Consider the following 27,340-nt stretch of genomic DNA (forward strand, 5'->3'; position numbering starts at 1 on the left):
ATGACGTCACCATTTATCGCCGGTCCCACCAACATCTTCGTCTCGTCAATGAGCCCCCACCACCTCCTGACGACCCTTTTGCCCCTCCGCTATCTTCCACTTTACCTGCCGCTCCTCGCATGCCCAGCACCCTGCCATCTCAGCTCTATCAACCACGACCTCCTGCCGCCAGTCCAGTTCCGCCGGCACGACCACCAGCCGCTGCGCCTGTTTCACCCCCGCGGTCTCCTCCCGGTTCTTCGGTTCGTTCGCCTGCCTGCTCCTGCTCCTGCTCCTGCTCTGCTATTCTTGCGGAGGGGGAGATGGCGAGTTGCGTACCCGCCCCGGGCACGTGGTCAAGCCCCCTGTCCATTGTGGGGACTTTGCTTAAACACTGTTTGACTGTTTGTTTAGTTGCTCGTAGCGTATGAGCCGTGGTCGCCTTGTCACTACAGTACTGCTTTTGTTTCCAAGGGGAAGGATGTAGAGGGTTTGTGCATGTACCTTTAATATAGTGACCTCACCACTACTAACCACTCCCCACATCACTAGTATAATTGTAACCTCCCTACCCCTGTATCACTCTCTCTAGCTCCGGTGACAGACCACGAACAGCTAGGGAAGCAACCTGTATGAATGATAATAAAACAGTAGTAAAGACACGATGTGTTAAGGGTCTTCTTTACACCAACCACCTCCCTGACCTCAGAGATGCGAATGTTATTTTGTCTAGACTGTCCTTCCAAATCAGTCTGATTTTCTTGCTTGACTTTCAGTTTTTTCATAGATGTAATCAGCACATTTTTCATAGCCATTGTCTCAGCCTCTTCGATTCGTGCCTCTGCTTTGTTTAGTCTCGTTTCGTGGGCATGGATTTGTTTGGAGTTAGCATAAAGTTTATGGTAAATTTCATGCTTCAGATCTTTGAGATCGGCGGTGAATAGCTGGGGGTGAGTAAATACCAGGAGACCCGGATCAATTAAATAACCTGTGTGACAGGTCCCATTGTTGGCTCGGGAAGGTGTGATCTCAAGAGACAAACAATGTGGAGATCTGTGGAACTGGTTACACGAGAAAGAAGGGGAAGGGTATGAAATTTGTGTAAACATTCAGTATTGAATGTACGTATATCCTCCAAGAATGTCGGAAGAATTCCTTGCACGGTTTTAGTATTGGACATATTTTTTTACTTGAATAATGTTTTTTTGTTTTTGTTTTTAAGCATTGAATTCTTTAACTTTAAATAACTTCCCCTTACACTTCCCCCTCTTCCTCCCCCCTTCCTTGTCATTTGACCAGTTCCTTGGCTCTCCTCATTGTTTGTTTATAGTTCACACCTTCCCAATCCAACAATGGACCTTCCAGCCTCCAATCATTTGTGGCTGGTCCACACCCACCCTCAACTTTCAGTTTGAAGAAAGGCCCCAGCCGGATAGGCCAGCCAGCCTTTTTCTTCTGAGAAGCCGCCAGACCCACGGTGTTACTCCAGCACTTTGTGTCTATCTTTTGTATAAACCAGCATCTGCTGTCTGGGGGGTGGGGGTGGGGGGGGAGCACGAGTAAGAGCGGAGCTTTGGGATACCGAGGAGATACATGCGAGGGTACTCATCTATGACAGAAGAGGTGAACCAGATTCAGATTCAGATTCAATTTAATTGTCATTGTCAGTGTACAGTACAGAGACAACGAAATGCATTTAGCATCTCCCTTGAAGAGCGACATAGCAAACGATTTGAATAAATAATAATAAGTGTCCGGGGGGGGGGGGGGGGGGGGTGGTGATTGGCAGTCACCGAGGTACGTTGTTGAGTAGAGTGACAGCCGCCGGAAAGAAGCTGTTCCTCGACCTGCTGGTTCGGCAACGGAGAGACCTGTAGCGCCTCCCGGATGGTAGGAGGGTAAACAGTCCATGGTTGGGGTGAGAGCAGTCCTTGGCGATGCTGAGCGCCCTCCGCAGACAGCGCTTGCTTTGGACAGACTCAATGGAGGGGAGCATGGAACCGATGATGCGTTGGGCAATTTTCACCACCCTCTGCAATGCCTTCCGGTCGCAGACAGAGCAGTTGCCATACCATACTGTGATGCAGTTGGTAAGGATGCTTTCGATGGTGCAGCGGTAGAAGTTCACCAGGATCTGAGGAGACAGATGGACCTTCTTCAGTCTCCTCAGGAAGAAGAGACGCTGATGAGCCATCTTGATCAGAGTAGAGGTATTGTGGGTCCAAGAGAGGTCATCGGAGATGTTGACTCCCAGGAACCTGAAGCTAGAAACACGTTCCACCTCCGTCCCGTTAATGTGGATGGGGGTGTGCGTGCCGCCTCTGGACTTCCTGAAGTCTACAATGAGCTCCTTGGTCTTCTTGGAGTTAAGGGCCAGGTTGTTGTCAGCGCACCATGCTGCTAAGTGCTGGACCTCCTCCCTGTAGGCCAGCTCATCGTTGTTGCTGATGAGGCCAATCACCGTTGTATCATCTGCATACTTGATGATGGTGTTAGTACCATGTACAGGTGTGCAGTCATAGGTGAAGAGGGAGTAGAGGAGGGGGCTCAGCACACAGCCCTGAGGAACGCCGGTGTTCAGGGTGAGGGTTGAAGAGGTGTGCTTGTCTAACCTCACAGACTGGGGTCTGTTGGTTAGAAAGTCCAGTATCCAGTTGCAGAGGGAGGGGTCGATGCCCAGGTTACCGAGTTTGGTGATCAGTTTTGATGGAATAATGGTGTTGAATGCTGATCTGTAATCGATGAACAGCATTCTTACATAAGTGTCTCTGTTGTCGAGGTGGGAGAGGGCGGAGTGAAGTGCCGTTGAGATGGCATCCTCCGTACTCCTGTTCTTGCGGTAGGCAAACTGATAGAGATCCAGTGTGGGGGGTAGGCAGCTTTTGAGGTGTCGTTGAGGCTTGCCGCAGTGGAGTGTTTTGGCACTGGCACGATGGAACCACCATTCCATAAAGATGCCAAGACATCTTGGATGACCTCTGCAAATTGGAGAAACGGCACCTCATATTTCGCCTGGACAATTTACAACCTTGATTTCTCTAACTTAAAGTAAACTTGCATCCCCTCTCTCTCCGTCTCCACCCGAACCCTCTTGCGAATTTCACCGTTTGTATTACTTGGATAACACCGCGTCCCTGGTCCACCATGGGCTCTACCTATCCTGAGTCATCGATACAGTTCTGCTTGTTCTGTACCTTCCCATACATCAAGATTCAAGAATCAAGATTCAAGATTCAATTAAATTGTCATTTGGACACCTTGAGGTCCAAACGAAATGCCGTTTCTGCAGCCATACATTACAAACAAATATACCCAAGACACAACATAATTAACATAAACATCCATCACATCGCTGTGATGGAAGGCCAGAAAAACTTATCTCTCCACTGCACTCTCCCCCCCCCATGTCAGAGTCAAAGTCAAAGCCCCCTGCTGGCGATGGCGATAGTCCCGCGGCCATTAAAGCCACGCCGGGTGGTGCGAGGTCACACACCGGGTCTTGGTGTTAGAGCCCCCGGCGTGCGCTCGCAGAGTCCCGCAGCCATTCCAAGCCGCACGGGGCGGTGCTGTAAGGCCCCGCTCCAGGAGCTCTTCGACCCCGCAACTCGGGCGGGAGAAGTCGCCGTTGCGGGGGCCCTGAAAAGCGATCTCCCTCCAGGGACCCGCGGGCTCCCGGTGCCGCCATCCGCAGACCCGCAGTTGCAGCCTCCGAATCTCCGGAGGTCAGGCCGCAGCAGCGCTCCACCACCGCTCCACCCGCTCTGAACTCGGCCAGCTCCGCGAAGGTGAGGTGAGTCGTCGGCACCAGGGTCCCCGGTCTTCTCCTGTTGGAGGCCGCTCCTCGTTGCAGCCCCAACGACAACGGAGACCCGACAAGAAAAGGTCGGGTCTCCCGTGCAGGGAGAGATTTAAAAGTTACCCCCTCCCTCCCACCCCACCCCCACCCCAACAAAAAATAACAAAACTACATAGAAACATAGACAAAAAATAATAAAAACGCGGACGGGCTACAGAGGCCGCTGCTGACGAGAGTCGCGCCGCCTACCAGCACATCAAGTTTCATCTTCCCCGACTCTCAGTCGGATGAAGGGTCGCGACCAGAAATGTCACCTATTCCATTTCACCAGAGAAGCTGCCTGACCTGCTGAGTTACTCCAGCATTTTGTGTCTATGTTCGGTGTAAACCAACACCTGCAGTTCCTTCTAACACATTTTATCTGCAGTTCTTTGTTTCTACGATGCAGTTCCTTCTTATTCCAGGATGAGACCTGTTGCAGTTTGTAACCTTGTGTTGGTTCTGTGTGTCCTGGTGGGGTGCCAAGGCACGGAGCGGGCAGGAGCGATGGATTGGATTTGCAGCGACATCCTCCTCTATCCGACGAGAAGTCGGTAACACCCTCTCTTGCTGCGCCCCCTCTGTGATTCCTCCCGCTTTTAACCATATAACCATATAACAATTACAGCACGGAAACAGGCCATCTCGGCCCTACAAGTACGTGCCGAACAAATTTGCGAATCTTTCATTCATTTGTTCTATGTACCGATTATATCTCTTGTTTCCCTTTCCCCTGACTCAGTGTGAAGACGGGTCTTGACACGAAACGTCGCCTATTCCTTGTCTCCAGAGATGTTGCCTGAACAACTGAGTTACTCCAGCGTTTTGTATCCAACTTCTGTCACTGAAACGTCGGCGGTGGAGCAGCGCCACCCAGAGGCGATGCTCAGTAACTGCTTGCTTCCTTTTAAGGAAGGAATGCAAATGAAGCGAGCAGCAAGGAAAAGCGGGCAAATGTGAAAAAGATCACATATATAACGAGAAATAAAAGGCGAAAATATGTAGTTTTTCCTGTTTTCGGCAATCAAGCGCAATATGATTTTTAAATCTTGTCTCGTACTGCCTGGAAAGAGTAATGGTAGAGGTTGGCTGTGAGAGAGCGACCATATTCTAGCATACTTACCTGGCAGGGGAGATACCTTGATACCTTGATCACTCAATTTAAATCAGCTTTCTAGTGGGTTCCTGTGAACGCGCTGGTTTAGAACGTTCACATTGCGCTGGATTTGTGCCCTCAAGTGCCCAGAAAAATACTGCGGGATATAAAGAGCCCAAAATGAACTACTCGCTATAGAAAACTTTATATACAGGGTTATATACAAGCCCCATTTAATGTAAAAATAAGGTACATACCTTTAATTGTTTGCTTTATAAAACCCTGGGGCTGCGAGAGGTTGCGTTGTGAGAGAGTGATTTTTAAACTACTATAACTATTATACACGGCCATAAAAACTAATAATACCTTTTGCGACAGGGTCTTTCAGCGATTTTCCGTTGATGATTTACTAGGCTGAACATTTTCGATTGCAACAGCCTAGTAAAAATCGCGTTTTAAACTCGCACCCTCTAAACATCGCCAAAATCGCGCACACGGGGTAGGGCAGATGCTCAGCCACGATTCAGGTAGGTTTTGTAACATACCTACTATCTTGCCACTCACACAGAAACACACACATACCGTTCCCCCACAGTACTGATTAAACAAAAGATCATAGAATTCATATGGTCCTTTCATTGCGCATTGTTGCTCATTTTATAGGGTGATTTCACAAGGTCACTGGAGCGTAGATCCGCACCCACGTGACCGCAAAATTCAACTGGAGGACATGCGATACTTCCGGTACATGTTAATGAATGGGAAAACACGCACTTTCACACCCGTTAAAAACATCGAAAACGGCCAGTTTTTGAGCTGCAATTTACTGTGCCAGTCGGGGTGACCGTGAGGCACAGCTACCTAAATTTACAGTCCAAAACAAAGATAGAAACTAAGGTAAATTCAAGAGGGAGCTGAGGTGAGCTGAAGTGCTTAGCGGACATTTGTCGTGGAGATTTAAAGATCCAAAGCATCGGGAATTATTGCGTTTGCTCGCTGCATTTCATCAAAAGTAAGGAATTATTGACTTTTTTATCTTTATTCATTTGTTATGTGAAAAGTTTTAAAAGTGAAAAATCCGTCAGTAAAATGGCAAAATCGCCCATGGTGGGTTTTAACATGCAAAATGAAAACGCTTCTGAAGCTACATTTACCATTTAAATAATCGTAAACTATCAATGCGTAATTCCTATAAGATCTTTAGTAATTCCACCGCAACATCAGCGATCTTCCAGCGTATGCAATGTTTGCATGTATTAATTCTGTTTTTTAATTTTGTTATCAGGGGAGAGCGCGAACGCAGTCCCCCACTACCACAAATTTTGCAGTCGAGTATCCCGCATTTGGGGACATCGCAGGCGTCAGCACACCCGAGGTGCAATGGGATAGCCTCGTCCTGGGAAAACCTCCTGAGTGATCAAGGTATCTCCCCTGCCAGGTAAGTATGCTAGAATATGGTCGCTCTCTCACAGCCAACCTCTACCATTACTCTTTCCAGGCAGTACGAGACAAGATTTAAAAACCATATTGCACTTGATTGCCGAAAACAGGAAAAACTACATATTTTCGCCTTTTATTTCTCGTTATATATGTGATCTTTTTCACATTTGCCCGCTTTTCCTTGCTGCTCGCTTCATTTGCATTCCTTCCTTAAAAGGAAGCAAGCAGTTACTGAGCATCGCCTCTGGGTGGCGCTGCTCCACCGCCGACGTTTCAGTGACAGAAGTTGGATACAAAACGCTGGAGTAACTCAGTTGTTCAGGCAACATCTCTGGAGACAAGGAATAGGCGACGTTTCGTGTCGAGACCCGTCTTCACACTGAGTCAGGGGAAAGGGAAACAAGAGATATAATCGGTACATAGAACAAATGAATGAAAGATTCGCAGAAGCGGGAGGCATCACAGAGGGGGCGCAGCGAGAGAGGGTGTTGCCGACCTCTCGTCGGATAGAGGAGGATGTCGCTGCAAATCCAATCCATCGCTCCTGCCCGCTCCATGCCTCGGCACCCCACCAGGACACACAGAACCAAGGCCCTCAATGCCACAAGGTCACAAACTGCAACAGGTCTCATCCAGGAATAAGAAGGAACTGCATCGTAGAAACAAAGAACTGCAGATAAAATGTGTTAGAAGGAACTGCAGGTGTTGGTTTACACCGAACATAGACACAAAATGCTGGAGTAACTCAGCAGGTCAGGCAGCTTCTCTGGTGAAATGGAATAGGTGACATTTCTGGTCGCGACCCTTCATCCGACTGAGAGTCGGGGAAGATGAAACTCGATGTATGGGAAGATACAGAACAAGCAGAACTGTATCGATGACTCAGGATAGGTGGAGCCCATGGTGGACCGGGGACGCGGTGATATCCAAGGAATACAAACGGTGAAATTCGCAAGAGGGTTCGGGTGGAGACGGAGAGAGAGGGGATGCAAGTTTACTTTAAGTTAGAGAAATCACGGTTGTAAATTGTCCAGGCGAAATATGAGGTGCCGTTTCTCCAATTTGCAGAGGTCATCCAAGATGTCTTGGCATCTTTATGGAACGGTGGTTCACCTCTTCTGTCATAGATGAGTACCCTCGCATGTATCTCCTCGGTATCCCAAAGCTCCGCTCTTACTCGTGCTCCCCCCCCCCCCCCCCCCCCCCCCCCCCCCCCCCCCCCCCCCCACCACCACCCCCCCAGATAGCAGATGCTGGTTCATACAAAGATAGACACAAAGTGCTGGAGTAACACCGTGGGTCTGGCGGCTTCTCAGAAGAAAAAGGCTGGCTGGCCTATCCGGCCCGGAGTTTTTCTTCAAACTGAAAGTTGAGGGTGGGTGTGGACCAGCCACAAATGATTGGAGGCTGGAAGGTCCATTGTTGGATTGGGAAGGTGTGAACTATAAACAAACAATGAGGAGAGCCGAGGAACTGGTCAAATGACAAGGAAGGGGGGAGGAAGAGGGAGAAGTGTAAGGGGAAGTTATTTAAAGTTAAAGAATTCAATGTTTAAAAACAAAAACAAAAAAACCTTATTCAAGTAAAAAAATATGTCCAATACTAAAACCGTGCAAGGAATTCTTCCGACATTCTTGGAGGATATACCTACATTCAATACTGTTTACACAAATTTCATACCCTTCCCCTTCTTTCTCGTGTAACCAGTTCCACAGTTCTCCACATTGTTTGTCTCTTGAGATCACACCTTCCCGAGCCAACAATGCGGCGTTCTCTCGGAAATCGCAGTACAGATCGCCAAAACCGGTCAAGAACAGACTTTTAGTAATATAGATATATAGATAGAAAAAACTAACCAAAGGAGGGGAGTGGCTATCCTTATCACAAATGCAGTCCAATTTAAATGCCATAAAGAAGTCAGGGACAAAGAGGGAAGGTATGCATTAGTTAAAGGGAAGCTGGAAAACAAAGTAGTGGCACTGATCAATGTATGTGCCCCCCCCCCCCCCCCCCCAGAGAGTACCAAATGCTTTTTCAAAACTTTGTTTGACATTATTGCTTAGAGACTGAAGGTATTTTGATATGTGGAGGGGACTTCAATGTGGTCATGAATCATGATCCTCGCCGACGTTTTCAATCTCTCACTGGCCCAGGGTGTCGTCCCCACTTGCCTCAAGACATCAACCATCGTGCCAGTGCCCAAACAATCAGCTACAGGGAGTCTCAACGATTTCCGCCCAGTGGCACTCACCCCTGTCATTTCAAAGTGCTTTGAGCGGCTGATCTTGGCTCACCTCAAAGCCTGCCTCCCCCCCACACTGGACCCCCATCAGTTTGCCTACCGGACCAACAGGTCTACAGAGGACGCCATATCGGCAGCCCTACACTCTGCCCTGACCCACCTGGACTACAACAACTCCTACATCAGGCTGCTGTTCATTGATTTCAGCTCTGCCTTTAACATCGTCGTCCCAGCCAGCTTGATCACCAAACTCAGTGGACTTGGCATCTCCACCTCCCTCTGCAACTGGACACTGGACTTCCTCACTAACAGACCACAGTCTGTTAGGGTCAATAACCTCACCTCCTCCACTATAACACAGGGCTGTGTGCTCAGCCCTCTCCTCTACTCGCTCTTCACCCATGACTGCATCCCAAAGTACGGATCCAACGCCATTATTAAGTTTGCTGACGATACCACGGTAGTAGGACTGATCAGCGACAACGATGAGTCAGCCTACAGGGAGGAGATCCAGCACCTGACAGCCTAGTGTGCCAACAATAACCTCGTCCTCAACTCCAAGAAGACGAAGGAGATTATTGTTGACTTCAGGCAGACCAGAGGAGGCAGTCATACCCCCATCCATATAAACGGGACTGAGGTGGAGCGCGTCTCCAGCTATAAATTCCTCGGAGTACATATCTCGGAGGATTTGTCCTGGTCCCTCAACACCTCCAAGCTGATCAAAAAGGCACAGCAGCGCCTTTACTTCCTGAGGAGGCTCAAGAACGTCCACCTGTCCCCCCCCGGATCCTGACCAACCTTTACCGCTGTACCATAGAGAGTATCCTGACCACCTGCTTCATGGTATGGTACAGCAGCTGCACTGCTACGGACAGGAAGGCACTACAATGGGTGGTGAAAACCGCGCAGCACATCATCGGTGCCCCGCTCCCTGCCATGGATGCCCTCCACCGAAAACGATGTCTGAGACGGGCCAAGAAGATCATCAAAGACCCCTCACACCCCAACCATGGACTGTTTGCCCTCCTCCCATCAGGGAGGCGGTACAGGAGCCTCAGGTCACGTACTAGTAGGATGAGGAACAGCTTCTACAACAATACAATCACACTGCTGAACTCGGAGTCCCGCCGATAGATTTCTCTGGTCCCTCCGTCCCCATTGTTTAATTATTCTGTATTTTTTGATGATTCTGTATCTTCTCTTTCTATTTTTTTTTTATTTCTTTATGCACAACTACTACGGACTGACGCAAAACTGCATTTCGTTGTACTCATACTTGTATTTGTGCGATGACATTAAAGTTGAATTGAATTGAATTGAATAATTTGGATACAACAAGTCTAAAAAACCAAGATGCATCTGACCAAGTTTATTAACACATCAGTGCAGGAAATGGGCCTAATTGATGTTTGGAGTGAACTTCACCCTTTAGAAAGGGACTACACACACTATTCAGTACCTCACTCAGTCTACTCCAGGATTGACTACTTTTTAATGAATACGGGTGAAAGTCACAGGATCACAGAGTGTAAAATCGGGGTGGCAGATGTATCTGATCACAGTGCGATCAGCTTGACAGTACACCTGAATAGTAGAAAAAGAAATACTGTTTGGAGGCTCAATGTGGGTATTTTGAATAATAAGGCAAATGTGGAACAAATAAGGGAAGAGATAAAAAGGTACATAGAAGAGAATGATAATGGGGATGTGGATCCAGTAATACTGTGGGATGCTATGAAGGCAGTTATACGTGGAAAGAATTGGAGAAAAAACATAAAAACATAGAGGATCAGTTGGTACTAAATCAGATTAAGGAAATAAGGGGGGAGATAGATGAGATCCTCAGGGGGGATATGGAAAAAAGGGCAAGATTTGTAAAGCAGACCTATTATGAAGCAGGTCCAAAAGCAACTAGACTGCTGGCCAGGCGCCTGCGTAAACAGCAGGCCTCTAATACAATTCATAAAATAAGAGATCCTAAAACCAATGAATTATCACATGAGCCAGATGAGATAGAAAGAATGTTTAAGAGGGAACTGCAGATGCTGGAGAATCGAAGGTTACACAGAAAAGCTGGAGAAACTCAGCGGGTGCAGCAGCATCTATGGAGCGAAGGAAATAGGCAACGTTTCGGGCCGAAACCCTTCTTCAGACTGATCAGGGGTGGGGGTGGGTGGGGACAAGAAAGGGAAAAGGAGGAGTAGCCGGAAGGCTGGAGGGTGGGAGGAGACAGCAGGGGAGCTGAGGAAGGGGAGGAGACAGCAAGGACTAACAGAATTGGGAGAAGTCGATGTTCATGCCCCCGGGGTGCAGACTCCCCAAACGGAATATGAGGTGCTGTTCCTCCAATTTCCGGTGACAGTTGGAGGGCAGGAGGGATCACAGATGGGGGACAGTTAGAGAGGAGGTTGTGAAACTGTCTCCGGAGAGAAGAGGAGAACTTCTTCAAGGTAGGCATATCTTGAAGAGATAACGCAGTAGAGTGTACACAGTGTTTAAGAGGGAACTGCAGATGCTGGAGAATCGAAGGTTACACAGAAAAGCTGGAGAAACTCAGCGGGTGCAGCAGCATCTATGGAGCGAAGGAAATAGGCAACGTTTCGGGCCGAAACCCTTCTTCAGACTGATCAGGGGTGGGGGTGGGTGGGGACAAGAATAACCCAATAATAGAAAGAATATTTGAAGAATACTATAAGAAACTCTATTCCAAACCACCATCAGCTGGCGAAAGGACAATGAGAAGTTTGCTTAACTCATTTGATCACTTGATTGGTGAGACACAAAATAATACCATTACGTCACACTTTACGGTTAATGAGCAGGAAGCTGCAATCAGTAGACTTAAGGCTAGCAAATCACCAGGTAGCGATGGGTTTCCACCAGAATGGTACAAGGCCTTTAAGAAAGAGCTAACACCTCTGCTCCTGTCTTGCTTTAACCAGACCCTTAAAGAGGGCAGGGCTCCCCCATCATGGAAGGAAGCAATTATTACCATTTTACCCAAGGAAGGCAAAGACAAAGAGCAATGTAAACATTTCAGGCCAATCTCAATTTTAATTGTAGACTACAAACTATTTACCTCAAGTATTAGCAAAAGACTAGAGACTTTTGTACCAGATCTGATTAATGAAGACCAAACTGGATTTATTTATGTGGATGCATACAAACAGAAGGGATCTCTCTTTGTTTTGTATATTGAACCCTTAGCACAAGCAATAAGGCAGAGAGAAGACCTGCAGGGGGTCAAAATAGGGGGGAAAGAACATATAATTGGTCTTTTCGCTGATGATATCATTATTTTTCTTGAACGACCAGATATATGTCTCCCAAATCTAATGAACCTATTTGAAACATATGGATACTACTCAGGGTATAAACTGAATATAACAAAAACACAAATTCTTTCATTCAATTAGTCTCCATCCCAACAAATCAGAGATGCATATAATCTGAAATGGAACTGTAAAACAATGCAGTATCTTGGTGTAACTATAACCAAAACATTTTCCAACATGTTTGAAACTAATTATAATAAAATTGAAGAAAACATCAAAAAGGATGCTGAGAGGAGGTCGACCCTTCCTCTAGACTTCAGTGCCAGAATACAAACTGTAAAAATGAATATGCTACCTAAACTACTATATTTATTCCAATCTCTCCCAATTAATGTTCCCCGAGATAAATTCATAGCCTGGGATAAAATAATCTCTAGATTAATTTGGAATAGCAAAAAACCAAGAATAAAACTAACAACACTTCAACTGCCGAAAAGCAAGGGTGGAATGGCTTTACCAAATCTGAGGAAATACTTTTCTGCAGCTCAACTCAGACCTCTGGCTTGTTGGTGTTGACCTGATTATGAATCTCGATGGAATGAAATGGAAAGGGAGATACAGGGTTACCAGACCCAGATTTTGGTGGGAGACAAATATCTGAGAGGGTCTTTGAGACATGCTATGGATCCAATAGTAGCATTTACATTAGAAATATGGAATGTTATAGTGGAAAAATACAAATTAAAAAGAGGGGTTCACGCATTGAAGTGGTTCACATATGACAAAGTTTAAGCCAGGGGTGTTTGATTCAAAATTCAAAGAATGGGCACAAAAAGGCATAACGGCAATGTATACAGTTTCAGAAAATGGCGAGTTTATGAGCTTGCAAGATATAAAGTCAAATAAGGTCTTGAAAACAAATATTTTTTTTTTGATACTTGCAATTAAGAGACTACTTTACAAAAGAGATAAGGCCAGAACTAGATGAAACTTCAAATAATGTGATCAAGGTGATTGTGGATGCATACAAACAGAAGGGGTCTCGAGTCATCTCTGCTTTTTACCAAGCTCTGGTGGAAAGCGGGGGAGAATCAACGCTCTACATAAAAACAAAATGGGAAGCAGAATTAAAGATTCAAATAACAGAAGAAGAATGGTATCAAGTGTGTGAAACACAATGTTCATCCACAAGCTCACTAGTGTTGAGAGAATTTTGCTGGAAGAATCTATCTAGCTTTTTTATAACATCCAAAATTAAAAGCCAACAACTTGCTGTCCAACAACACTGTTGGAGGCTGTGTGGGAGTACGGAGGCAGACCACTCGCATATTTTCTGGAACTGTGTAAAGATAAGGCCATACTGGGAAAATGTAAATGCAGTTGTAAATAATATCTTGGGTTATAAAATCCCAAATACCTGCCCTGTGATGTATCTGGGAAGCTTTAAAGATATTGTAAAGATAGAAGATACATATTTGATTAAAGTTTTTCTTGCAGGCAGTGGCTTAATGAAAAAAGTCCAAAACAGGAACAGTGGTGAGAAATTGTGCGAGACATCTTTACTATGGAGAAACTGACATATTCCTTGAGAGTCAAGGAGAATTCATTTGAGAAGATCTGGGAAAAATGGACCTTTTATGTGAGCAATGACACCAATTAGATAAATGCCGAGCTAGATATGGGAAGATTGTGTTATATAGAACTAGATGGTATGTTTGTATGAATATTGAAATATCTCCAGATAACTAATCAATGTAACTTTTTTTTTTAATTTGGTAAATGAACCACACGGTCTTATTCCAATTTTTAGTTATTTACTTTTTTTTTTTCCCCTATCTATTTATGTTTTTATTTTGATTGCTGTTTTTCTTATTTTGTTTTATTTATGGTGATGGTGTTGCACTGTTTTGTATATATCTCTGAAAAATCAATAAATATTTAAGTGGAAAATAAAAGAGAACATGCTGACCGGTTGCATCGTGGCTTGGTTCGGCAACTTGAGCGCCCAGGAGCGGAAAAGACTACAAAAAGTAGTAAACACTGCCCAGTCCATCATCGGCTCTGACCTCCCTTCCATCGAGGGGATCTATCGTAGTCGCCACCTCAAAAAGGCTGGCAACATCATCAAGGACCCACACCATCCTGGCCACACACTCATCTCCCTGCTACCTTCAGGTAGAAGGTACAGGAGCCTGAAGACTGCAACGTCCAGCTTCAGGAATAGCTACGTCCCCACAGCCATCAGGCTATTAATCTCAACTGAAACAAAACCCTGAACATTAATAGCCCATTATCTGTTTATTTGCACTTTATCTGTTTATTTATTCATGTGTGTATATATTTATATAATGGTATATGGACACACTGATCTGTTCTGTATTCATGCCGTCTACATTCTGTTGTGCTGAAGCAAAGCAAGAATATCATTATCCTATCTGGGACACATGACAATAAACTCTCTTGAATCTTGAATCTTGAAGGCAGGTGATCTGTGAGTTGGTGGGAGTTAATGTGGTCGTGAGGGCCATTGTGTTTCAGGGAAACGCAAGGAAATGCGAATAATGGGATTATTCTAAGGAACAGCATAGATATCGATGTGCCAAATGGTCACCTTCTACTTAACAGTGAAATAGAATACAGAAATATATTCGATCAATCTTCACCTTTCATTTGACCGGAGCTGTCACAAAGCCTTGAGTCTCAGGTCACATCTCAATTTGCTGAACTGCACCAGATTCTTGTGAAGAAAGAGCAGCGCATTCTCAGAGAGATCAAGGAGGATGAGGAGAAGATTCTAAGTCCAATGGAGATAAATCTTCAAGACATTCAAGAGAATTTAAACTCTATTGAGGAGGAACTCTCAAAGCTGCAGGGACGAATGGAACAAACAGACAACGTGTTATTTCTGAAGGTCAGGGGTTATGTTTGAATTTTGTTCAATGAAACTGCAGTCACAACATTGCGAGAGATATACTTGTGGAAATGCAACTTTTATTCATCCAATGTCCCTCATACAAACACGCTCTTCTATCTCATAATTCATAGTAGAAGAAATAGGCCATTCGGCCCATTAAGTCTACTCTGCCATTCAATCATGGCTGATATATCTTGCCCACTTAACTCTATTCTCCTGCCTTCTCCCCAAAATCCCCGACACCCATACTCATCAAGAATCCATCTATCACTGCCTTAAAGAATAATCCATTGACGGCCTCCACATCCTCCTGTGGCAATGAATACCACAGTTTCACCACCCTCTGACTAAATAAATTCCTCCTCAACTAAAGGTACGTCCTTTTATTTGGATGCTATGGGCTCTGGTCCTGGACTCTTGCGCCGGTAGAGACATCCTCTCCGCATCCACTCTATCCAGGCTTTTCACTATCCTGTATGTTTCAATGGGATCCTCCCTCTTCCTTTGAAACTCCAGCAAGTTCAGTCCCAATGCCATCAAACGCTCATTATTCATTAACCCACTCATTCCTGGGATCATTCTAGTAAAGTTCCCTTGGATTTGCTCCAGGCCACTTTAAAATGTATATTTGTGTTTTGGTATCTTCAGAGCTGTAGATACATCCTCCATTTACATTAAATCAATTCCATCGTTAATCTTAAATTCCTCCAACCAATTATGATCAACATTTTATTATGAGTTAGAAACATAGAAACATAGAAATTAGGTGCAGGGGTAGGCCATTCGGCCCTTCGAGCCTGCACCGCCATTTAATATGATCATGGCTGATCATCCAACTCAGTATCCCGTACCTGCCTTCTCTCCATACCCTCTGATCCCCTTGGCCACAAGGGCCACATCTAACTCCCTCTTAAATATAGCCAATGAACTGGCCTCGACTACCCTCTGTGGCAGAGAGTTCCAGAGATTCACCACTCTCTGTGTGAAAAAAAAGTTCTCCTCATCTCGGTTTTTTAAAGGATTTCCCCCTTATCCTTAAGCTGTGACCCCTTGTCCTGGACTTCCCTAACATCGGGAACAATCTTCCTGCATCTAGCCTGTCCAAAACCCCTTAAGAATTTTGTAAGTTTCTATAAGATCCCCTCTCAATCTCCTAAATTCTAGAGAGTATAAACCAAGTCTATCCAGTCTTTCTTCATAAGACAGTCCTGACATCCCAGGAATCAGTCTGGTGAACCGTCTCTGCACTCCCTCTATGGCAATAATGTCCTTCCTCAGATTTGGAGACCAAAACTGCACGCAATACTCCAGGTGTGGTCTCACCAAGACCCCGTACAACTGCAGTAGAACCTCCCTGCTCCTATACTCAAATCCTCTTGCTATGAAAGCCAACATACCATTCGCTTTCTTTACTGCCTGCTGCACCTGCATGCCTACCTTCAATGACTGGTGTACCATGACACCCAGGTCTCGCTGCATCTCCCCCTTTCCCAATCGGCCACCGTTTAGATAATAATCTGCTTTCCCGTTTTTGCCACCAAAATGGATAACCTCACATTTATCCACAGTATAAACTGCATCTGCCAAACATTTGCCCACTCACCCAGCCTATCCAAGTCACCTTGCAGTCTCCTAGCATCCTCCTCACACCTAACACTGCCCCCCAGCTTAGTGTCATCCGCAAACTTGGAGATATTGCCTTCAATTCCCTCATCCAGATCATTAATATATATTGTAAATAGCTGGGGTCCCAGTACTGAGCCTTGCAGTACCCCATATAAGTTAACATATAAGAGTTTTTCGAGACTGGGCCTATACTCACTGGAGTTTAGAAAAATGAGGGAGGACCTCATTGAAACATACCGAATAGTGAAAGAGATGGATGGATGGAGTGGATGTGGAGAGGGTGTTTCCACTAGTGGGAGAGTTTAGGACCAGAGGTCATATCCTCAGAATTAAAGGACATTTCTTTTGAAAGGAGTGAGGAGGAAATTTAGTCAGAGGGTGGTGATTTTGTGGAATTCTTTGCCACAGAAGGCCGTGGAGCCCAAGTCAGTGGATATTTTTGAGGCAGAGATATTATCTGTATAGGATTTTGATTATTAAGAGTGTCAGAGGTTATGTGGAGAAGGCAGGAGACTAGAATTGGCAGAGATAGATCAGCCATTATTGAATGGCAGAGTAGACTTTTGAAGGCGTGAGATTTAGCATTTACCGAGATTACTCGACAGAGGTCTTCAAGAAAAGAATGCTGTTCAATGAGACCAAAAGAATATTGAAGAGTGTACCGGATTTGAAATACAGCCTGCTCTATCCCGCAAGGCTAAGAGTCACCTACAATTCCAATGAGTTCTTTTTTACAGACCACGAAAAAGCACTCGAATACGCCAAGGAAGTCGGTAACGTGCCCACAGACTGAAGAATCTACATCACTCCTTAGGAGCCATGGACTAAGATGACCGTCAGATCTAAAAGGACCTTTAAAATTCGTTCAAGAACTTTAAAGACACTTGGAAACCGAAAATGATGGAGGACATTGGATAAAAACTGTGATCTTTCGAGGGTTTTTCCCTCTTTTTTCTCTTTTTTGTTTTGGCTCTTTTTCGGTTACTAATCATTACTATTATATGTAAATTCATATCTAACTATATAGGTAACAACTAATACTTATTAAATATCCTTATTTCCACTAAAATTATTAACATTATCAATTCTTATAAAAAGTTAATACGGTATAAGATGGATAACAATGACCAATAATTAATAGTCTTTGATAAATGAAGAAAGGAATTACATAATATAGTATATAGAAAGATATGTAAGAGGTAAATTAACCTATATCATAATTAAGATTGACGGGTTTCCTTTTCTTTTTTTCGCTCTATCTTTCAATTTAAAATCATTTTGCTGTCTTGAACCTTTCTGCAGGGTTACGTGTTGATACTAGTATGCATGTGGGTATGTATACATATATATATATATATATATGCGTGTACGTAGGTAGGTGCGTATATATTGTGTGGGTATAAGTATGACTAGGTAAATAAGTTTGATACTCCCAAAGAAGTTGATTGAATGTTAAATATAATTTCCTTTTTTTTTTTTTTTTTTTTCTTTCCTCTTCCTCGGGCACGGAGCTGGGAATTTTTTCATTTTACAAAGGCTACGGAAGTCTTTAGAATTCTAGCCACGTTAGTGTGGCTATCACTAACTACACTAATTGTAGATGTAGTTCTTTTTTCTTCACCCTACACTAACCAACCCTATCACTTTTCTTTCTTTAAATATTTCTCTAACTCAAGGTTTGAATGGAAAAACAAGACCAAGGCAAGGAGATATGATCGGAAGAATGATGTATTCGAATTTAAATTCATCTATCTGAGGTTTGGGAGCAGGGTCAGGTTCTATGTGTTGTTCCTTCTGCCCGGTTATAGACCACCTCAGATGCAATATGCAAGATGCTAACATGACAAGAAGGGGTCAGGGAATAACATTTTGTAGTTGGAATGTCAAGGGAATCAATGAACCAATCAAGAGAAGTAAAGTTTTGGCACACCTAAATCTAATCAAAACAGATATAATATTTCTTCAAGAGACACATCTTAAAAAGGAATCTCAACACAGACTTAAAGCTAAGTGGATCGCTGAATCATATCATTCCTCTTTTTCCCACAAGTCAAGAGGAGTAGCAATAGTAATTCGTAAAGGAATACCTTTTGCGACCTCTTCAATAATAGTGGATATGGATGGCAGATATATTATAGTGGTTGGAGAGTTAAATGGAGAAAAAGTGATCCTTCTAAATGTTTATGGGCCTAACTTCGATAACCCCACTTTTTTTAACAAAACATTTAATAAAATTCCTGAATTTGCACAATACAAATTAATAATTGGAGGAGACTTCAATTGTACATTAGACCCATACTTAGATAGATCATCAAGGCAAAAAAAAGCAACATCCAATTCAAGTGTATTTTTAAATTCATTTATTAATACCACTAATATTAAGGATATCTGGAGAATAGAAAACCCAACCGGACGGGAATATTCATTTTATTCACCAGTACACAAAACATACTCAAGAATAGATTACTTTTTAGTTGACTCTACGTTTATTCCATTTACTTATAATTCAAAATATCATAACTTCATAATCTCAGATCACGCACCGGTAACATTCATGATTAAATTAAATGGAATGTCCGAGAAACAAACATATTGGAGACTTAACCCACAAATCTTGAACGAAAGATCATGCCAGGAATATATTATTAAACAAATCCAAATATTTTTTGAGGTAAATGACAACCCTGACACACCTGCTTCTCTTATGTGGGAGACGTTTAAAGCGTATGTTCGAGGTACATTAATCTCTGCCCAAGCATTTTATAATAAAGAAAACAGGATTAAACAACAAGCACTGGAAAGTGAAATTAAGCAACTAGATACAGAAAATGCGAGAACGCCATCTACGTTAAAACATAATAAAATTGCTGTACTGAAATATAAATTAAATAAAATGTACTCAGAACAAGTAATAAAACTTTATCAAAAAACCAAACAATTACAGTTTGAATTTGGAGACAAACCACAAAAACTATTAGCACGCCAGCTGCGAAAAATGGAAGGGGAAAAAATAATTCATAAAATTAGAACAGAGACAGGAGAATTATTAAAAATGCCCAAGGATATAAATGATAGATTTCTACAATACTATCATAACCTTTATTCAACTAAAACTGTAGCACAATCAGAAGGAATAGCAGATTTTTTAATAAAATGTAATTTAAAAGGTTTAGATTCAAATGATAGAGAATTATTAGAAAGGGAAATTACGATAAAGGATATTGAGGAGTCTATTGGCTCTCTAAAAAATGGTAAGGCAGTAGGGCCACATGGTCTAGGTTCAGAATTTTACAAAAGATTTCATGATTTGCTGTGCCCACGCTTGCAAAGACTATATGATTATATCTACACCCAACAGAAACTCCCAGACACCTTAAATGAATCTATAATAACGCTTATTCCTAAAGCTGATAAAGATCCGGAAGATCCGGGATCATACAGAGCAATTGCACTTCTGAATACAGACCAGAAAATACTAACTAAAATACTAGCACGTAGATTAAGTACAGTGATGAATAAATTAATACACCCTGACCAAACAGGCTTTATTCAGAAACGGTATTCATATTATAATCTAAGAAGATTATTTAATATTATATATACCAAGAGAATTATTAATGAAGATTTAGCAATAATCTCACTTGACGCTGAAAAAGCATTTGATCAGGTCGAATGGCCTTATTTATTTTCGGTGATGGAAAAGATGCAGCTAGGGGAGAAATTTTGCACATGGATAAAACTGCTATACACAAATCCTACGGCTAGAATACTTACCAACCAAAGACTGTCATCTAAATTCAGTCTATCTAGAGGTTGTAGACAAGGATGCCCGTTATCTCCATTACTATTTGCACTTGCAATTGAGCCACTTGCAGAAAGAATTAGGGGGCATCCGGAAATATATGGGTATAACACTAAAGACACAGTGAATAAAATTTCTCTATACGCAGATGACGTATTAATTTACATCACAAAACCAGAAATTAGTATCCCAAACCTATTAAAACTAATAAACCAATTCGGTGCACTTTCAGGATACAGAATAAATTGGGATAAAAGTGAAATTATGCCAATAAGGGAACATAACAAACAGATAATACAACAATTCCCATTTAAAGTAGTAAATGAAAAATTTAAATATCTAGGTATCTATGTAACTAAGATATATACATCATTATTTAAAGCAAATTTCCCCCCATTATTGAATAAATTACATAAGAATATCCAATACTGGAAAACATTACCTATTTCAATGGTTGGCAAAATTAATGCCATAAAAATGATTTTTTTACCGCAAATATTATACCTTTTTCAGACGATTCCGATATACCTGGCAAAAAACTTCTTTAAAAAATTGGACTCTATTGTTAATGATTTTATCTGGGATTATAAGAATCATAGGATAAGCAAAAGACACCTGTGTAAATCAAAAAATAATGGAGGCTTGGTTTTACCTAACTTTTTGTTTTATTTCTGGGCAGTTAATATTAAAAATATGAACTTCTGGTTGGGAGAAATAGACCAGCAACCAGACTGGTTAAAAATGGAAAAGGAAGATTGTATGCCTTATGATATTGGTTCGATATTATTTGCTACGTCTAAATTAAACAGAAATTTACAGGGAAAACCCCTATAATATTTAGTGCTATAAAAATTTGGAAACAATTAAAAAAGACATTAAAAAATTAGATAACTTATCTTTTTTTTCTTCCAATTGTGAATAATTCATTGTTCATAATGCCTTAATGTTTAGACGGGGGTTTTACACAATGGAAGAATTATGGAATTAAAAATATGGGACACCTTTACAAGGAAGGCTCTTTTTTGACATTTCAGGAGTTGCAACAGATTTATGGACTTCGAGGAAATGATTATTTCAGATATCTTCAACTTAGAGATTATGTTAAATCGAATTCTAAAAATTTTCGAAATAGAAACCCAGAGATTCTTGATGAATGTTGGAATAAGCATCCTAATACAGAAAAATTAATATCTTATATATATAATATCTTATTAGACAGTGACATTCCTTTGACGGACTTACACAGACAAGCATGGGAAAAAGAATTAAATCAGGTAATAACGAAAGACACTTGGGAAGAAAGTTTACAACACATACATCAGTGTTCACTAAACGCAAGACATTCTCTAATACAATTTAAAGTAATACATAGGTTACATTACGCCAAAACAAAATTACATAAAATTTTTCAACATATCTCACCTATATGTGATAAATGTCAACATTTAGAAGCTACGTTATCGCACATGTTTACAAACTGTACAAAAATTAAAAATTTTTGGGTAAATATTTTTAGTATAATATCCAAAGTAACCAACACACAACTGGAACCAAACTCAAAATTAATAATACTCGGAATATTAGAATTAAATCAAACACTTAGAATAACACAAAGAAACTTTATCGATTACAGTTTAATAACAGGAAAAAAATTAATCCTAAAATTTTGGAAAGGCCCTACGGCCCCCACAATCAAAATGTGGATTATAGAAATGACGGGGACCTTAAACGTGGAAAGAATCAGATTTTCCCTGTTGGACAAACAGGAATTATTCGATGGAACATGGTCTCCTTTTATTGATTACTTAAAGGGTCAGAATAGTTCAGCACAGGAACCTGACTAGCACCCGGACTAAAGATTGGATGAAATGCTATACTTCGAAATGTACGAACATATCTCGAATGATGTTTTTAAACTCTAACAAATTTTTCCATTCTTCTTCAATTACCTCTTTCACTCCTCTTCCTTTTTTTTTTATTTTAGTTTTCTTTTTCCTTCTTCCCTCTCTCTATTTCATCTATCCCTTTAGCTCTATCTAGTTATAAAAAAAAACGAAGAAAAATGCAAAAAGTATTGGAGACAATGTAATAATAACAGACAATATTATCAATTTAAAAATGTAAGACAGTAATGATGTAATAGATTATGTACCTATCTCCAATAATAAAAAAATTAAAAAAAAAAAAAAAAAAAAAAAAAAAAAGACTTGATGGGCCAAATGTACTAATTCTGCTCCTATCACTTATGACCTTATGACTGATGTTATAACATACATAATAACAGAAGTGTGAACTAACAGAATTACACCAAAGATCCTATAGCTTTGCTATAGGATCTTTGGATTACACTGCGAGTCAGGTCGGGTAGGTTCCGGTTACTAAAATGGGCGGGGAAAAATGCCCAAGATCCCCTCCGTAGCGTACTACACGTCAGCCCATTGCATTTCGCAGGAGTAGCCCATCTTGCTCTGCTATAGGATCTTTGCTATTCAGTGTAATGATGACGACTCTGCCCCAGGCCTCAACTGCTCCTGTGTGCCAGTTCCACACTGGCCCCAAATCTCCTATATCACATTCAATATCCTGCCTGCCTTTATAAATACTTCCTGTTACCACTTATCTCAATCCGCTGCTTGATAATCTGGTTCCCTCTCCACCTCCTATCAGCGACATCTCACAAAACCCTGCCCAACTCTCTCTCTCTCTCTCTCTCTCTCTCTCTCTCTCTCTCTCTCTCTCTCTCTCTCTCTCATTAACAGCTGACAATTATCCCATTCCTTAGCTTGCATCTGAGTAAAATTTATTTCAAAACGCATTGATAGTTTACGATTATTTAAATGGTAAATGTAGCTTCAGAAGCGTTTTCAGTTTGCATGTTAAAACCCGCCTGAGAACCATGGGCGAATTTGCAATTTTACTAACGGATTTTTCACTTTTAAAACTTTTCATATAACAAATGAATAAAGATAAAAAATCAATAATACCTTACTTTTGATGAAATGCAGCGAGCAAACGTGATAATTCCCGATATTTTCTATCGTTATATCTCCACGGCAAATGTCCGCTGACCACTTCCGCTGTTTTTGCACCTTCAGCTCCCTCTTAAATTTACCTTAGTTTTTAACTTTCTTCTGGACTGTAAAGTTAGGTAGCTGTGCCTCACGGTCACCCCGACGGGCACAGTAATTTACAGCTCAAAAACTGGCCGTTTTCACGGTTTTTAACGGGTGTGAAAGTGCGTGTTTTCAGCATCACTAGCATATACCGGAAGTGCCGATTGTACTCCAGTTAAATTTTGCGGTCACGTGGGTGAGGATCTACGCTCCAGTGACCTTTCGTGAAATCACCCTATTAGTCAAGAGTGATTTGTTGCCATATGTCCCGAAACAAAGCAATGAAACAATTGCTTGCAGCAGCACACGGCTCTGTAAAACCCAGGATACACACAAACAACACCAGTGTATATAAAAACGAACACATAAATAAATAGAAAATGGTAGTGCAAAGTCAAAATGTAATTCGCCCAAGTTTAAATCGTCTGGAGTGTATTTGGAGGTTGGAGTGTTTAATAGCCTGATGGATGTATGGGCTATACTGTTTTCAGGCTCCTGTGCCTTCTTCCCGGTGGTAGCAGCGAGATGAGAGCGTGGCCAGGGTGTTGTGGGTCTCTGATGATGCCGGCTGCCTTTTTGTGACAGCGCCTCCTGTAGATCCCTCAGATTCCTATTCAATCGTTTCCCCTTCACCTTGAGCCTATGTCCTCTGGTCCTCGATTCCCCTACTCTGGGCAAGAGACTCTGTGCATCTATTCCTCTCATGATTTTATACACGTCTATAAGATCAATACACCTCTAGAAGATCAGATGCGTACACATATTTTGCCGGGGGAGGGAAAGGGGAAAGAGAGAGAGGGGCGGGGTGGGAAGATGACTGGACATTTAAGTGCACACATTTCTGTCATCAACTCCCACCCCTCCCCAGTCACCCTGCTCCTTTCCCCTCTTCCACACGCTCACCGCCCCATCTCCAAGACCCCATTGCACTATTATTCACCCCGAGTCCCATTGTCAGTACTCCATTCCTGCTTTCTCCCCAAATGTCTTGATTCCTTTAGCCCGAAGAGCGAAATCCAGATCTCTCTTGAATACATGCAGTGAATCGGCGTCCAATGCCTTCTGTGGCAGAGAATTCCACCGATTCACAACTCTCTTGGTGAAAAAGTTTTTCCTCATCTCAGTCCTAAACAGGCTACCCCTTATTCTTAAACTGTGTGACCCTTGGTTCCGGACTCTCCCAACATGGGGAACATGTTTCCTGCATCTTCCCTGCCCGATCCCTTGAGAACTTATGCATGTTACAGAGAAAACTCTGTACTCCAATACAATTCTCAACAAAACACTATTCAACCTTCTGAAGAAGGGACTTGACCCAAAACATCACCCATATGCTCCCTCCAGAGATGCTGCCTGGCCCGCTGAGTTACTCCAGCATTTTGTGTCTATCTACAATTCAACCCTTTCTGGTCCGGAATTGGTTTAGTTCACGCCCCCTCGGGACGCGCATTGTACGGGCGGTTCTGTCCAACACAGCAGAGCAGGTAGTAATGCCCCTGTCCCACTTAGGAAACTGAACGGAAACCTCTGGAGACTTTGCGCCTCACCCAAGGTATCTGTGCGGTTCGCGCAGGTTTTTTGTCAGTCTCCCTACCTGCTTCCACTACCTGCAACCTCTGGCAACCACCTGCAACCTCCGGGAACCACACGGAAACCTTGGGTGGGGCGCAAAGTCTCCAGAGGTTTCCGTTCAGGTTTCCTAAGTCGGACAGGGGCATAAAAGTCTGCGCGTCCGTCCTGAAATGGAGCAACAGGAACAGCCCAGAATTCTCCCAATACCCCTTTGCAGAGCTGTATAACTTTCTTTTGTCAAGTCAAACTACATTTAAAGCAGGTGTCCCTTGCTGTAACACGGCGGACCCCGAATTTCGAAAGCGATTTGGAGCGAAATGTGGATGGGAAGGGTTCACAAGTGTAGCGACCCAATAGAGATAAATCTCCCGAGCCCAGTGCCAACTAGATCAGCATTTAGATGTTGGGATAGGCAATGGATATACAATATTGCTCGTTCATAGAAACATGGAAACATGGAAAATAGGTGCAGCAGTAGGCCATTCGCCCCTTCGAGCCTGCACCGACATTCAATATGATCATGGCTGATCATCCAACTCAGTATCCTGTACCTGCCTTCTCTCCATACCCCCTGATCCCTTTAGCCATAAGGGCCACATCTAACTCCCTCTTAAATATAGCCAATGATCTGGCCTCAACCAGATAATTCCACAGATTCACCACTCTGTGTAAAAAAGGTTGTTCTCATCTCGGTCCTAAAATACTTCCCCCTTATCCATAAACTGTGACCAGTTGTTCTGGACTCCCCCAACATCGGGAATAATCTTCCTGCATCTATCCTGTCCAGTCCTATCCAGAGACTCTCCGTCGACTACCGCAAGAAATCCAAGCTGGAGTTTTCCGTCTACCCGGCGCCGCAGATCTCCACCGCCGTGGTCGAGCCCTACAACGCGGTGCTGGTCACCCACTGCACCCTGGAGCACTCCGACTGCTCCTTCATGGTGGACAACGAGGCCATTTACGACGTGTGCCGGCGGAACCTCGACATCGGCCGCCCCACCTACACCAACCTCAACCGCCTGATCGCGCAGATCGTGTCGTCCATCACCGCCTCGCTGCGCTTCGACGGCGCCCTCAATGTGGACCTGACTGAGTTCCAAACCAACCTGGTCCCCTACCCACGTATCCACTTCCCGCTCGCCACCTACGCGCCCCTCATCTCGGCCGAGAAGGCTTACCACGAGCAACTGTCGGTTCCCGAAATCACCAACGCCTGTTTCGAGCCGGCCAACCAGATGGTGAAATGCGACCCCCGCCAGGGCAAGTACATGGCGTGCTGCATGTTGTACCGCGGGGACGTGGTGCCCAAGGATGTCAACGCCGCCATCGCCACCATCAAGAGCAAGCGCTCCATCCAGTTCGTAGACTGGTGCCCGACCGGATTCAAGGTGAGTGGAGGGTTTGAGACAAAACCGTGTGTACCCGGTGGAGGAGGGACTTTGGCTATGCTTGTCCGATACCTCAGGTGAACGGCACAGCTAGAAATGTTAAGTAGATGTCACTGCATTCATCGACAATAATTATACAAGGACCTCTCCTATTCTCCCCACAGTGCCCTCCCTACACAACATCCCAACGCAATGTAGTCATCCAATGGGAATGTTTTAACCCGGTGCTACCATTTTCAGAGACATCCTGTCCTGATGCGTGTGCAAGGGTTGGAGGAGGGTGGGTGGATTTGAAGGATTCATGTGCTTGGAGACGGTGGGGTGACGTACCCCTTTCTACCGGTAAAAAATACTGCAGGGAACATTGAGCTTCTGATAGGGGAAGAAACATAGAAACATAGAATATAGGTGCAGGAGTAGGCCATTCGGCCCTTCGAGCCTGCACCACCATTCAATATGATCATGGCTGATCATCCAACTCAGTATCCCGTACCTGCCTTCTCTCCATACCCCCTGATCCCTTTAGCCACAAGGCCCACATCAAACTCCCTCTTAAATATAGCCAATGAGCTGGCCTCAACTACCTTATGTGGCAGAGAATTCCACAGATTCACCACTCGCTGTGTAAGAACGATTGCCACAGTAATGACTAGCATGGGGCGGTCATGTCAGTGGAGCGGGGTGGGGGGGGGGGGGGGGTCCGATGGAGTGAGGCGGAGGGGGAGATCGTGAGGGGGGGGTGGAGCAAATGTAGGGGGGTGGGGGGAGGGAGGGAGAGGTAAGGTGAGGCAAAGGGACAGGGAAGGGAGGAGATAGGTGTGGGAATTCGCGGGGTGGAGGGTTGAGGGAAGAGGTCAAAGATGAATTGCAAAGCTTCAACACGACCAAGGGATAGGGTTGGGTAGATTGATGAAATATTCTTAAAATTCCTCTTCATGTGTTATTCTAATTCTGTGCTTCAAAGAAGATTGAAACTGAGCATGTGGGAATCACACACACTGCCGTCTCCTGCAGTCAGATTCTGTTGCATGTTGACAAAGGACAAAGGGCAATCG

The 27,340-nt window shown here is 43.5% G+C and overlaps 1 protein-coding gene and 1 non-coding gene across 2 annotated transcripts; one reads left to right on the forward strand and one right to left on the reverse strand.

The window, feature by feature from the left end:
• On the forward strand, nt 1–26,366 carry LOC129693717 (tubulin alpha-8 chain-like). Its single transcript, XM_055630495.1, has 3 exons — nt 1–242; nt 6,196–6,348; nt 25,634–26,366. The coding sequence occupies exons 1-3, from the start codon at nt 1–3 to the stop codon at nt 26,364–26,366; spliced, it is 1,128 nt and encodes a 375-aa protein (XP_055486470.1).
• Nucleotides 6,193–6,356, reverse strand: LOC129693722 (U1 spliceosomal RNA). Its single transcript, XR_008722905.1, has one exon. It is a non-coding gene; the product is annotated as a U1 spliceosomal RNA (small nuclear RNA).
• Nucleotides 26,367–27,340: the final 974 nt, after the last annotated feature.

This window comes from Leucoraja erinacea, unplaced genomic scaffold, assembly GCF_028641065.1.
Source record: "Leucoraja erinacea ecotype New England unplaced genomic scaffold, Leri_hhj_1 Leri_400S, whole genome shotgun sequence".
Lineage (NCBI taxonomy): Eukaryota > Metazoa > Chordata > Chondrichthyes > Rajiformes > Rajidae > Leucoraja > Leucoraja erinaceus.

Bases quoted from the DNA above. Each gene is read 5' to 3' on its own strand.
- LOC129693717 (XM_055630495.1), top strand. From the start codon at position 1: ATGACGTCACCATTTATCGCCGGTCCCACCAACATCTTCGTCTCGTCA. The intron at 243-6,195 runs GTTCGTTCGCCT...TTTTGTTATCAG, and splicing joins GGTCTCCTCCCGGTTCTTCG to GGGAGAGCGCGAACGCAGTC. The intron at 6,349-25,633 runs GTAAGTATGCTA...GTGACCAGTTGT, and splicing joins CAAGGTATCTCCCCTGCCAG to TCTGGACTCCCCCAACATCG.